General features: G+C 37.7%; 2 protein-coding genes across 3 annotated transcripts; both read right to left on the bottom strand.

Annotated features, from left to right (window-relative positions):
- Positions 1–825: 825 nt before the first annotated feature.
- On the bottom strand, positions 826–6,575 carry LOC117474965 (Down syndrome cell adhesion molecule-like protein 1 homolog). 2 transcript variants are annotated; one of them, XM_034121007.1, is made up of 14 exons: positions 6,428–6,575; positions 6,007–6,345; positions 5,685–5,813; positions 5,431–5,589; positions 5,269–5,339; positions 4,778–5,024; positions 4,617–4,679; positions 4,473–4,529; positions 3,600–3,728; positions 3,304–3,468; positions 2,629–2,681; positions 1,311–1,413; positions 1,196–1,226; positions 826–1,109 (listed from the first exon to the last, which is right to left on the bottom strand). In XM_034121007.1, the coding sequence occupies exons 1-14, from the start codon at positions 6,468–6,470 to the stop codon at positions 1,052–1,054; spliced, it is 1,647 nt and encodes a 548-aa protein (XP_033976898.1). In that variant the 5' UTR covers positions 6,471–6,575; the 3' UTR covers positions 826–1,051. The 2 variants fall into 2 exon arrangements, with proteins under 2 accessions (XP_033976898.1, XP_033976897.1); XM_034121006.1 differs by having other exon boundaries at positions 1,196–1,413.
- A 2,498-nt stretch (positions 6,576–9,073) lies between these two features.
- On the bottom strand, positions 9,074–11,468 carry LOC117475192 (hepatitis A virus cellular receptor 1 homolog). Its single transcript, XM_034121349.1, has 6 exons — positions 11,304–11,468; positions 10,793–11,128; positions 10,663–10,719; positions 10,364–10,443; positions 9,749–9,842; positions 9,074–9,595 (listed from the first exon to the last, which is right to left on the bottom strand). The coding sequence occupies exons 1-6, from the start codon at positions 11,344–11,346 to the stop codon at positions 9,519–9,521; spliced, it is 687 nt and encodes a 228-aa protein (XP_033977240.1). The 5' UTR covers positions 11,347–11,468; the 3' UTR covers positions 9,074–9,518.
- Positions 11,469–12,815: the final 1,347 nt, after the last annotated feature.

Genomic DNA, 12,815 nt, shown 5'->3' with positions numbered 1-12,815 from the left:
AAGGAAGTGGAAGCCCATTTTAAACACCCATTTATTCATATATACATCCCCTATTGTGCCATGTTGTCCCCTCTGAGACACCAGCTCGGGTATCCCCCTGTGATCCCCCATTAGTAACAGACTCGCTTGCAGGCAGCTGCCTCAAAGCTCCACAGAGGTATCGGATCTCCTCCTCTTCTTCATCTCCTTAATTAGAACAATTAAGAGATTTACAGGACAGATGGATGGAAATCCAGCTGGCTGTGGTACCCGTCCCTGAGGAGGACTGACGATGAGGAGGTGAGATCTGAGTGAGGCAGCACAGCTTTAGAGCATCTCACTCGTATGACTCTGGCTCCCTCTGGTGGTCATGTATGGATACGGTCAGTGGTTGTGAACATAAACGTTTTTTTTTTATGTTTTGATCCAAACGTTTTCCATTACTATTATGAACTATTATTTTCTGCATATAAATATTGTGTTCGCTATAACCTAAACCTTGTTTTTTTTTAACTGAACAAGCTGAGAGTTGATACAACTGTTACAGCTGGTGGTTTGTAACCTGAAGGTAAATCTGATGTGTTCATTTTTCTACATGACACAAAAATGTTGATGACTTTGGTCATTTACTAGGCTATATTTATAGCGTAAAGCAAAAATAGCAAAGATGTGGTATCATTTCTTTACACATAAAGTCGCATACAAATATAACAAGTCCTTTGATTTCAGTTGAGCAATCAAATAGCCGATATTGTGTCAAAATTAGAAAGAAAAGAAATAACCAAAATGACTAATAAAGTAATGCAAAAAGTGCAAGGAAGGTTTGAAAGTAAAAGTCCATTTGCGTTAATGTTGTGATTAAAGTTTATTTAATGATTAACAAATTTGATTATTTTTTTCTTTTGGTTAATATGAATCAACTTAGCACACATATACATTTGCAGTAGATATAATTTCTTTCCTCAATACCATAACAAATACACATATATATAAAAAATTCTATTTAGCAAATGTATTAAAATGTCCTGTTTATTTGTATGATAAAGCCTCATTTTGGAGGATGTTTAGAGATTCACAGCTCTTGAAGTGGCTCCGCGCCTCTGTAACGAAGCGCTCCATTGGTCAGCCACCTGCACACAAGAGAAAGGTATTGTCAATAAAGCAGGTTATCTTTAAGTGGCTTATAGAAATATGTCACATACTGCAAACCACTCACATGTTCAGGTTGCCTTTTTTCAGTTTTATTCCTTTATGAATAGAAAATATAAGATTCAGAATAAAGAAGGAAAACCTTTCAGATGGGTTTAGTTTACACTGTTCGGAATACTCACGGAGAAGCTTCCATGTTGTTACCATGCCAACAACCAACAGCACCAGCACCACTGGCACTGCGATGGCTGCTAGGTGACCACTTTGACTCTTGTCAACGCTCGCCTACAGAGGGGGTTCAATAAGTTCACCCTTTCATGCACTGCACATTATATATCTTGTAATAATTAAATGGCATGAACAGATGTAACCCTCTAGGGGGCAGAACATCAAAACAAGCTAACAGTCACCAGCTAATGTTGTTTTTAGCTAGTTAGAAAAACAATTGCCCAATTTCCCACCCTGTGGATACACAGAAATATTAACTTTAATTTGGAGAGACATTTCTGGCCGCCTCTTTCTTCAAGTTCTGTTTTGGTCTTTACTCAAACCTGAGAAATATAGCATTATTTTCACTTTCAGTTTTTTGTGGATTTCTTTCTTTTTTTTAAACTGCCTAAAGCAGGGGATGATTAGCAGAGGTGAAAAGTGACTTCATACTTTGAATGTAGACCTTCTTACTGTGCTTGTGTGTGAGGTACTTGTAATTTACTTGAGTACACATTTCAGGGAGAAATACTTTTTACTTAACAAAATCGTAATGATTAGTTTGGAAATTCAGATTAGTAAAACAGTATACAAATCAACGTATAGCTATTATTAAACATGATTGCTCCACAAGGCAGTATATAGATGAACTGGAATTAGCCCTAGCTTTACCAGCAACAGTATTGGTGTTTACATGCCGGTCCGCTGCAACTCTTACTACTTTTAAATCCAGGCTGAAGACTTTTCTTTTTGTCGCCGCTTTTAATTGAACTATTCATGTCTTAAACTGCACTGTAACTTTTATCCATGTATTTTTTCTTTTAATGTTTCTTTTATTATCTTTTCTTTTTAATGACTGATTTTAAATGCCATTTTCTTAATGTCGTTCATTTTTTGTAAAGCACTTTGAATTGCCTTGTGTTGAAAGGTGCTATATAAATAAACTTGCCTTGCCTTGCCTTACATTGATGCATCAATAATTATAATCCAGTTATGTGACATATCCTTTTCTGAAAATGGACCAACCAAAGATACATTTTGAATGCAGGACTAACTTTATTTCTACATTGGTTCTATTACTACTTTTACTAAGTGAGTACTTGTTCCACCACTGTTGAGTCTCAGTCTCACACACAGAGTAAATGTATTGTATGCTATAAATAAAAATCAATGCGCTACAAGAGGCCAACCCTCAGTGGGTTTGTCACTATCAGCAAATTGATTAATTTAACACAGCCGTGCTATTTCTTAATATCGAAAGAAAACAATAATAATGATTGTTTTCATACTTACAGCAGCATGAGTGTCAGTAGAAATGGTGGTAAGGACATCACCCCTCTGATGACCTGTCAGACACCCACAAAGGAAATTAGCTAATTAGAGGGTGTTTTTCAGAAAACTGCTGAATATGCAAAAACTAAAATGCTATCAAGGAACAAATCTGAGAGTGCGAGTAAGGGCCACTTCTTGAACTTTTCAACCAAATGCATCACTTGAGATTTATGCAATATGTATCACAGTGTTAATTGAAGAACATTATGATGCAAAATATGAGTATAGATTTAAATATTTGTTTTCTTTTTCACTAGGATTTACCATCTCATCTAATCTCATCTAATTTCATGTATTTTGTGTATTCTATTTCATTTTATTTTTTATCTTACCTTATTTTATTTTTAAATTATTATCAAATTGTTAGATTTTCCATCTTATTTCCCATTAATAATGACATTCTGTGTTTTCTCAATGATATCTTATTGTAGAGAACCTTGGGCTGCATTTCTTGTATGAAAGGTGCTACAGTATACAATTAAAGTAATATAATCATGACTCATATTATTATTTTAAAAACTATTATGATAACCAAGTATGGTTCCTTTTGATGGTGTACCACAGTAACATACAATAAAAGACAAAACACAAAAACAGTCATTTAAACAAATGAAACAATTCAGAAAAACGTGATACCTCCTTCTCCAGTGGTGATGGTGAGGACGTTGCTGGCTCCACTGGTGGCCAAACTGTTCTTGGCAAACATGCGGATGTTGAATGTGGAGGGATTCATCTCTATTATTGTGGCGTCTGTCTGGTTAGGGCTGAAGTCAATAACTGTCTTTATGTAATCCCAGGAGGCTGTGAAGAAGGGAACAAAATAAGATTTAACATAACATAACCAGCGGGATTACAGCGGCAATGTGAATTCAGCTTTTACAGTTACAGGGAAGAAGCAAGTATTTTTTTATTCCATTACAAATGCCTCATACCGTTAGCTGATTTGGACTCCAGGTAATAGCCAGTGATGGGAGTGTCTCCTTCAAACCCGGGGGTCCATAAAATGGAAAATGTATTGTCTCTGACCTCCTTTAACTCAAGCACCGGGGGGTCCGGGGGCACTAGAGACATGCAGCAAAGTTTTTTTATATACAGCTTAGTTTATTTTGTGAATTTGAAAATGTTTCTTCTGCATATATAGATTGTAATGATCATGGCATGTAACAAACCACAGCTGCGATAAATGAATCTACACTTAAGTGACACTATGACAGCACATTGAGATCTAACTTGAATTTGGGCATTTTTCATGAGAGACTGTGGAAGACCTACATTTAAAGGTCCCCTTTTAAACTATTTTTCATCAATATATTATAGGTCTCAGATATATACAAACATGTCTCTGAAGTGTTTGGCTCCAAATACCAAACAGATCATTGTAGCATCCCATAATCCCCTCTGTTTCAGTCCTGTTTCAAAAGAGCTGATTCTGTTACTTTAGATGAAAATAAGGAGCCACTCCCCACGCCCCTCTGAGAGATATCTGGTTAAAAAGAACACAATGGTGCTCTCGGAGGAGATTCAGGTGATAAGGTGGGGGGGGGGGGGGTTACCTTGGTTGGTTATTGGCTAATGGTTACACAAGCCTGATCAGCTCATTTTCAGACAGGTTTTTATATAAATGGATCAGGACAAAAAGTGAGTGAATCTTTTTTTCCTGAAACGTTCAGAATCTCTTTACACAGAGGGGGACACATGTTTATGTATAAAATGAACAAGTGGATTTTGCATAATAGGTGACCTTTAAATAAAGTTAAATTGGATGAATTGTGGCTAAATAAATTACTATACTATAGGTACTATACCTGATGTGATGCCTGGGGTGCTTCCTCCCCAAACAGTGGCAGCAGGAACACTCTGAACTGTGGAAGTTGTGTCAGCTTAGGACAATTCAATTTATTTATATAGCTCTCAAAATGTTGATAAATGCTTCAGCCAATAACACATACCTGTTATCCATGTGGCAGCAGTGGAAGAAGACTTGATATTTGACACTGTAGAAGATTTGTGAACTTAAAAGAGAAACATTTGTATTAATATCGAAACTGGGATGATAAGAATTATTAAATATAAGTCATACTTTGCTATCCTCTCATGTGACCCATCTTACCCTCATCCAGAGTGGAGCAGAGAGGGGCATTTGAAGCAGGTCCTATTCCTGCGTCGGTTTTGGCCTGTATAATCACGCCATATCTGGCAGAAGGCTTCAGGTTGCTGAGGACGATGCTCTCTAGATCCCGTGTGGCCGGCACACTCAAGTGCTGCCACTTTTTAAACTGCCGGCCTGCAGGGTCGTACTCTCTGTAGCTGATGCTGTAACTCCGAAGAACCCCGTTTCTTAGCTCGGTCCTCGGAGGCTGGACGAGAGTAAAGGGTAATAAAGTATTTTACACTCCTTTTCTTTTTAAATATATCATATACATCAGGGGTGTCCAAACCTTTTTCACGAGGGCCACATACAGAAAAATATACGAAGGGCTGGGCCACTCACTAGAGGTATATTGCCTCATAAGTTCAGTTATAAGTTGGAAAAATCAATCCAATGTAGGTAAATTATTCTTGATACTTGAAAAGGCTGTTAAAAAAATGTAAAAGCTTTACCTTCCACGTGACTTTGATGGTGTGGGAAGAGAGGGGCTCCAGCTGCATATCCAGGGGAGGACCCTCTGGTGCTGCACATTTGAACAAGTCATCCATCAAAACTGATTTGAGTCCTACACATCTCAAAATATTTCTGAAAACAATAAATATGAGTGAACCTACCTGCTTCTTTCGTTGTGAATGTCAGAACATTGCTTGTGTCGCTCCTGCCCACACTGTTGATAGCAAACATGCGGAGGTCGTAGGCCTTGGCCGGTCGCAATTCCAAAGTCAGCTGAGTCAGTTGAGGATTATAGACTTTAGATGTCTGTCTAGAGGATACTGTGCAACAGGGACATATATTTCAAAAGACAGAATTAGCTGTGAAATGTCCAAATTCTATTAATATTGAGATACTTTTATTGTGCTTCCTTTACACTCTATGATGTATAGATCAATCAAGTAGTATTCAATAGGTTTGCCGCCATCAAACACAAGGCTCCAGCGGACAGTGACAGTTCTCGGCTTCAACTCTCTTATCTCTATCTCCGGGGCATTAGGGCGTACTGAAAAGAAGTACAAACTTAGTTAAATGCTAAACAGTGTTGTAACAACAAGTCTAAAATAGTGAGACTCAAGTGATATATCAAGAGACTTAAATGAAAACATTGTTATGTTGCCTTGGTCTCTTAGAAGTTGTGAGCAACAGATACTAACATACTCCCCACAGAGATCATAATGTCTGCCTGTGGGTCTCACCTGCCACCACAGTCAGAGTCAGCTGGTGTTTGTGATCATTGAACCAGCCAGGTATTTGCACACGGCATCCATACATCCCGGAGTCGCCCTCCTCCACCTTCCTGATGGTGAGCGACACATCGCCCTCACCAATATCACCCTTGAGCAGGTACCGCTCCGACAGTCTGCTGGTCACCGTGGTCCCGTCTGCCTTGATCACCTCATTGTCACAGCCACGGTTAGGGATGGATCCTCGACCCCAGCATGCAGGAAGCTTGCCGTAGTACTTGGCATCATAGTTGCATATCAAAGTTACATCTTCCCCCACTGTGACTATGATGCTCTCTGCAGATACACAACCTGGGAAGGCATAATGGAACATTATATTAAGTAAAAAGATATATTATAAATGAATAAATGTGCATTGTCATGACTTACTTACCTAGGAGTAGACAAAACAGGAGACTTCTGCCTAAAGAAAACATTTTACTCTCCTTGTCTCTATCAATTTGAGGATACGGTCCACCTGCTCCACGACACTGAACAAAACCGCAGTGTGGTTTCTGCTTTGAAATCCTTCCAAATCACATGATGCCGTCCTTGAAATGCTCACACAAACAACTTTGCTGGCAGAAGAGGAATGTAGAAAGAGCCATTTCCTTCTCTGTGGTTTTGGTTCCTTATCCTAGTAGTGGTACACTGTTTCTTTTTGATGACTAGACAGAGACCAAATGAAGATACTCTGTCCTTCTGTTTGTTCTCAGTCTTGATACGGACAGAAGGTAATTTATGAAGTTTTAAACATTAAAACTCTAAACTTCTTAACTGGATGAGCAGGTTGGCATCCAAAGAGATTATACAGTCAAATGTGGAAATACATTTATTGCAATAGAAAATATTAAAAATAACTAAACTCAGTGAAAATCAGTGCTAACTTCTATTGTCAGCCTGCATAAACACAACATCAAAGATATCTAATCATTATTTTAAATTCCAAAAGTATGCCCTTAAATAGAATACTGATGAAGAAAGAAAGTCTGGGTTGCTCAAGGGACATGTATTCCTGTATGTTTTTAGACTGCTGAGTAAACATTCGGGTCTGCTGGATGTTTAGTAACCCAGAAAATAACTTCCTCTTCGATCACTCCCATACATGTGTGGTCGGTACTACTGTAGCCGCCTCAAAATATTTACAACTAAAAAGCTGTAGATTTATTTTGTCATTTAAAATATTTGTTGGATTGCCGAATGAGACTATCAACAATTGTGTACTTATGCACGTGGGTTCAGACAATGAAAAAATAAAATGTGACTTACAACTGTAACAGTTAGGATACATGCAGACTTGCCACAATCTAGATGATTCTTTCTCACATCAGTCATGAACTTTCTGTAAACACTGTCACGAGTATTTCTCTTAGCAAATATTCCTTCCCCTAATTTCTGGGATTATGCTTACATTGCTAAACTTCATAGAGAGAATACAACATCAATACAGGAACATAATCAGCATTTACTCTATAGTGATTTTCTTTTTACACTAAGTATTCACATGAAACCAGAACTGCAACAGAAACCGAAAGGGCGACTTTCCCTCACTGAAATGTGAGAACATGCTGATATCCTCCATATACATGTTTACAGCTAATTCTTCAAAACAAGCGCAAAAAGGGAATGTATGTCATTTTCTGTTGTGTTTCTTTGGCATGTTTGAATTACAAGATACAAACAATAAAATTAGTTAAAAGGTTGATGGACTCACATTTTGAGAGTAAGCAGTGTGTATGCAACAAACCCAGAACATTGAGGGGCGCATTCTGTAATCTCCTCTAATGTGATAGCACTGCGTTGAATCCAGTAGGTGGCATTGTGTCCACAGCTATAAAACATCCACTCTTTTTTTTTAATACAAGATTAAATCTCCTATTTAAAAAAAAAGGAGAAAACAGGAAAGGGAACTAATTAATCTGCAGGATAATTTGCATATTCTGAGCCTTCCTTGACACACATTAACCCTTTCTAAGAGCGGGAGAGTGTAAACTGCTGTTGCCAATTTGACACTTCTTTTTTCAGATTGAGTAACAGACAAAACGTTTTCCCTTTAAGGCTGATAACATAGCCGAGATAAAGTCTACAAACATCATGAGTGAAACTAACTTCACACTTAAACCTAGGCATATATTAGGAGATTTGTTTAGTCAAAAAGGAGAAACCTTATCAGCAGACTACACGTTTATACTATAAAACTCTGCAGAACTGGATTACATTCATTGATGTTTGGAATATTGAGTGACAACTCTTTGTATATTTTTACCATGTCTGTTTAATGTTGTGGGAAGATTGTAGTTAACCCAGATAAACTAGGACAGGCCTGTAGTTAAGGTGAGGTAGCAATAACACTTAGTGAAGGTTAGGGAGAAAACTAAACTTTTTGCTGAAATCTGATAAAATAGCATGCTGCCCTCCACCCATGCACGCATAGTTAATAAAGAGCACTGTGCTTCCTGTGTTTGTTCTGAATTGTGGCATTGAATGTGATTTAAACTTAGCAAACCATCCAGTAAAGATTGTCCTACAGTATGGAAAAAAATTATCCAACACACAAGTCACAAACTATAATCCATTCCACAATTTTGGAAAATAAAGAGGATTATAATTATTTTAACAACAAAAAACTACCGCCCTGGCTTTGAAATGTTCCCCGAATAGAAATGAACCTCATCTTAAGGGACTGGCTCAACTATTATTGCTACAGTTTTATATATGTTCCATAAACATGCAGCATATACAAATGCAGATTCTTGTTGAAAACAATATTGCCTTGTACTTTTGATTTTGTTTCCAGCAAGGTAGAGGTAATGACATGTTTAATTTTCCTAATGAATTCTGCACACTGCACTCCAATACAGGAAAAAGATTGGTGTTGGAGTGTGTCATAATACAAAAACAAAACATCTTTTACCTCACTGAGAATATACCGTGTTTGAATGTGAAGTTGAGCCATTTACCTACTTTATTATAACATTACTAAAAACAGTCATTTTTATGGACCCATAGGTGAAAATTGAGCAAATAAACAAAAAGGATATAACATCAAATGCAATTTTTTTTTTATTGTTTGCAATATACAATTATAAAATTGAATCCATCTTTATTCAAAACATTTTGAGTAGGAATAGTCATTTGATTAGATCTATATTATCTTGATAATATTGCATTAAATCCAATAGGTGGCATTGTGTCCACACGTATAAACCATCCACAAGCTTTTAAGAGCCGTGCAATTCATTTTACCAGACAAACAGCAACTTGATTAATCTTCAGGATATTTTCTCCGCCACACATGACACACATTTGTCTTTTTTCAGAGCAATCTGAGAACTATAAGCTGCTTTACTGTGGAGAGGGCTTCAAAGGGTTTCACTCTAAAGCTGAAGCGGTGGAAACACATGAAAAGCACACACATTCAGCAAGCAGTTATTTAGAGACGCCATTGTCCTCATCATGTTCATCAATTTTGCACATGGAAAACATTATAGTACTTCATAAATGTTCTCAGCAGTTGAGATGTTGACATCTTGAAGTTTCCTCTTTGGCAGAAGTCTTCTCCCTGGTTTGAAGAAAAGCAAACATTAAATTATACACTCAGTCAATAAAAGGAAGACCCACTCAGTGACTTCAACTCAATAGACACCCACTTTAAATGTGCAAAAATGAATCTGAATGGCATTGAGTCACAAACTAAAATCCATTCCAAGCATACCAAAAGCAAAGACGAGGATAATGATGATAGCGAAGAAGAAAAGAGCTGCCACTCTGCCAATGTTCCCCACCTCCAGGAAGGCTTTGAGTTTTTCCTGCAAAATAAATGAACCTTATCATGAAGGACTAGGTTCATTGTGCCATAAATAAACAGCATATTGAAAATTAATTGTATATTAAAAACTGTAATATATACTTGTACTCAATTTGTCACTCCCAGCCTATACCCACCCCCACACATGTGAAAAATAATTCCTTTGAAATAAAAATGAGATTGGAAAGCTGCAGAGTTATTATTCTGATGATGTTTGTAATTATTATTCAGATTTTGCCAAATCTTTCTTCAGAAAAAATGTCAGGAAGAAAGCCAGATTAGCCAAGACATTAGCTTTGAATAAATAAAAAGCTTCCATTAGAGTTTATTTATTTGTATTGTAAGCCAACACCTCTATACGTTCTTTCACTTATGTTTCATTAATCACGTCAGTCACTGTAGCTGCTAATTTAAATAAATCACATAAGAGTAGAGAAAAGTATTGATCTTTTTTGATAAATAGCATATTTTTATAAATACTGTAATATATAGTTTTAACTCACTACCAAAACAATAACACACCTCAGTTGATGCAATTCCAATTACGTCCAATGCTAGAACTTCCTCATTTTCAGTAGAAGCAGCAAATGTTGTCAAAAGTTCTTTAAGGAATAGAAACCACAAGTTATTATTATGTAAAAAACAAGGTTATGCTCAACATGTAAAAGAATGAACTGCATTGTTCTATACCTGAATACAGAACATTGCTATAAAACAGCTGCCTAGATACATTATGAATTACAAAATATAAACATCTTGGTCAACAACACACATTTTAAACATTATTAATTAATGTATTTATTTCACAGGTGATTTCTCACCCTGGCTCACACCAACAGTAGGTCTCCAGTCCGGGGTTACTGGTTGCTCCTCGGGGGCTGGCAAAAAGAAAATACCTTAATGCTGTGAATTAGGTTCATATTCACACTGGGTGGGCTTCATGAGCTTTACCTTCCTCCATGAGCAGGTGTGTGTTGAGCTTCAGGTCATTGAACCATCCTGGGATCTCTACCCTGCAGCCGTACACACCGGCATCACTCCACTGAGCGTCCAGGATGGTCAGCGACACGTCTCCGCCCGACACCCGGCCCCGGAGCTGGAACCTGGAGGACTTCATGGTCAGCACAGTCCCATCCGAGGAGAGGATGGTGCTGGAGCATTGGGAATTGGGCACCATGCCTTGCCCCCAACAGAAACTCAGGACGCCGTGAGTTTGGGCGTCATACGTACAGGGCAGAGTCACATTGTGCCCAACGAGGCCAGTGACTTCAACGGTGCTGGAAGACACTGTGGAGGACAGCAAATGATCAATTTAGATGATACGATGCAGATTGCATTTGTAATTAATAAATGTGAAGCCTGCGATTGCATCCACACATGCAAGCACACACACTCCATCACACTCACACCCACAGGCAGGCTAGAAATACAAGAAAACTCAAAAGCGAGAGTATCGACTCACCTTGGGTCATGATTGAGAGGCAAAAATAAAAAAGACCACGCATGTGTGTAGGCTATTGTATTACAATGTCCTGAAGAGATAAAAAGATACACTTCTCCCCACACACTCTCCTCAGTATGGATGATGTTATTCACTGAAGCTTCAACTTCCTTTTTTTGAAAATTAGGAAGGAAATCAATGTTAGTCATGTCTACATATGAGCCTGACTGCTTGTGATGTGCAAAGAGCTTATGTGCAGTCTGCTGGTATTACCTAATCTGAGATATCATTGTCTATTTAAACATCATGACCATTGTCCAGATAAACATCATCTTATGGGTATTATAACAAGAAACGTTAAAATACTTTGTATGTACACACACATTATGCAATCCCACAGTAGGGGTGCAGCTTATTTTAACTATTGTATAATCTGCCAATAATTTAGGCAATAAAAATGTTGTCGTTCTGAAAGCCAAAGATCTCAGATTAATGTGATTATAGAAAGAAAAGCAGGAAACCTTCATATTTGAACACTGGAAAGAGCATGTTCTGCCTTTTTTGCATTGAAAATGATTTGATGAGCACGATTGGTAAAAGTAGGGGATTTTTCTTTCGATCGTTGCAGTTCTTCTGTGGAACGTTTAAAGGCCAGAAGAAGATGACTAATACTTAAACAGGACATGTTGCTGAGTAAGCTGTTTATAAGAAGCCTTATTTTCTTGTCTGTTTATAGCTTGTGACGTCTGTGAGAAAAATGGCGTACGTCACTGTTGGCTTTTGAACTGTTTTGCACTGCCTACAGCTTTCGGGGTCCCAGTCCCCAATTTGCCACAGGGGTCGATAGTTTTATTTCATCTTCAGCAGTGATAGTGTTAACTGGTGTAGCAGTAAAAATGGTGGAAGCAAACTGAACATTGTTGTAATTGCTTATTTTCAAGACACTTTTTATACATTTAAATAAAACGTTTTTACAGTGTTAAAAATAACCACCTTTACCCATTTGCTATCCTTTATGAGTGAAAGCATTACCCTTAGCCCAATCCTATTAGGTTTAAGAAACTCCTCAAAGTGAGCAATAAACTTGAAATGATCAATTGTATTAGTTTAGACCCTTACGGTGCTGTAGGCCACCTAGTGGTTTCATTTTGTTACATTGTAGAAAAAAGCTCCTCGGTGGTCAGTTTCTTTCTAATTGAAAGTCTGTAAACACGACATGGCTTCCTCCTCAGTTGTCCTTCAAGTTCATATTGTTGTCTCGTTCCACTGTCAAGCTTTGATGAAGTCATTTGCAAAAGTGACGTAATTGCTCACATGTATGCTAATACACGTTATGGCTGCCTCACAAGCAGACATATTTTAAAAGTAAGGTCAAATGCACCATTGATTGATGAGTCTATATGTATGTGCACATGTATCCGTCTGTTACGGTCATTGTTATATGACTAATACTAATGTGAAAGAAGAGAGAGTGAGTGTGTGTCAGTGAGGACAGAAGTCAAAGACATCAAATGTTGTCTTCCCTGAACTTTG

Source organism: Trematomus bernacchii, unplaced genomic scaffold (genome assembly GCF_902827165.1).
Source record: "Trematomus bernacchii unplaced genomic scaffold, fTreBer1.1, whole genome shotgun sequence".
NCBI lineage: Eukaryota > Metazoa > Chordata > Actinopteri > Perciformes > Nototheniidae > Trematomus > Trematomus bernacchii.
Note: the sequence above shows the minus strand (reverse complement) of the source record. Positions and strands in the feature narration are given on the sequence as shown.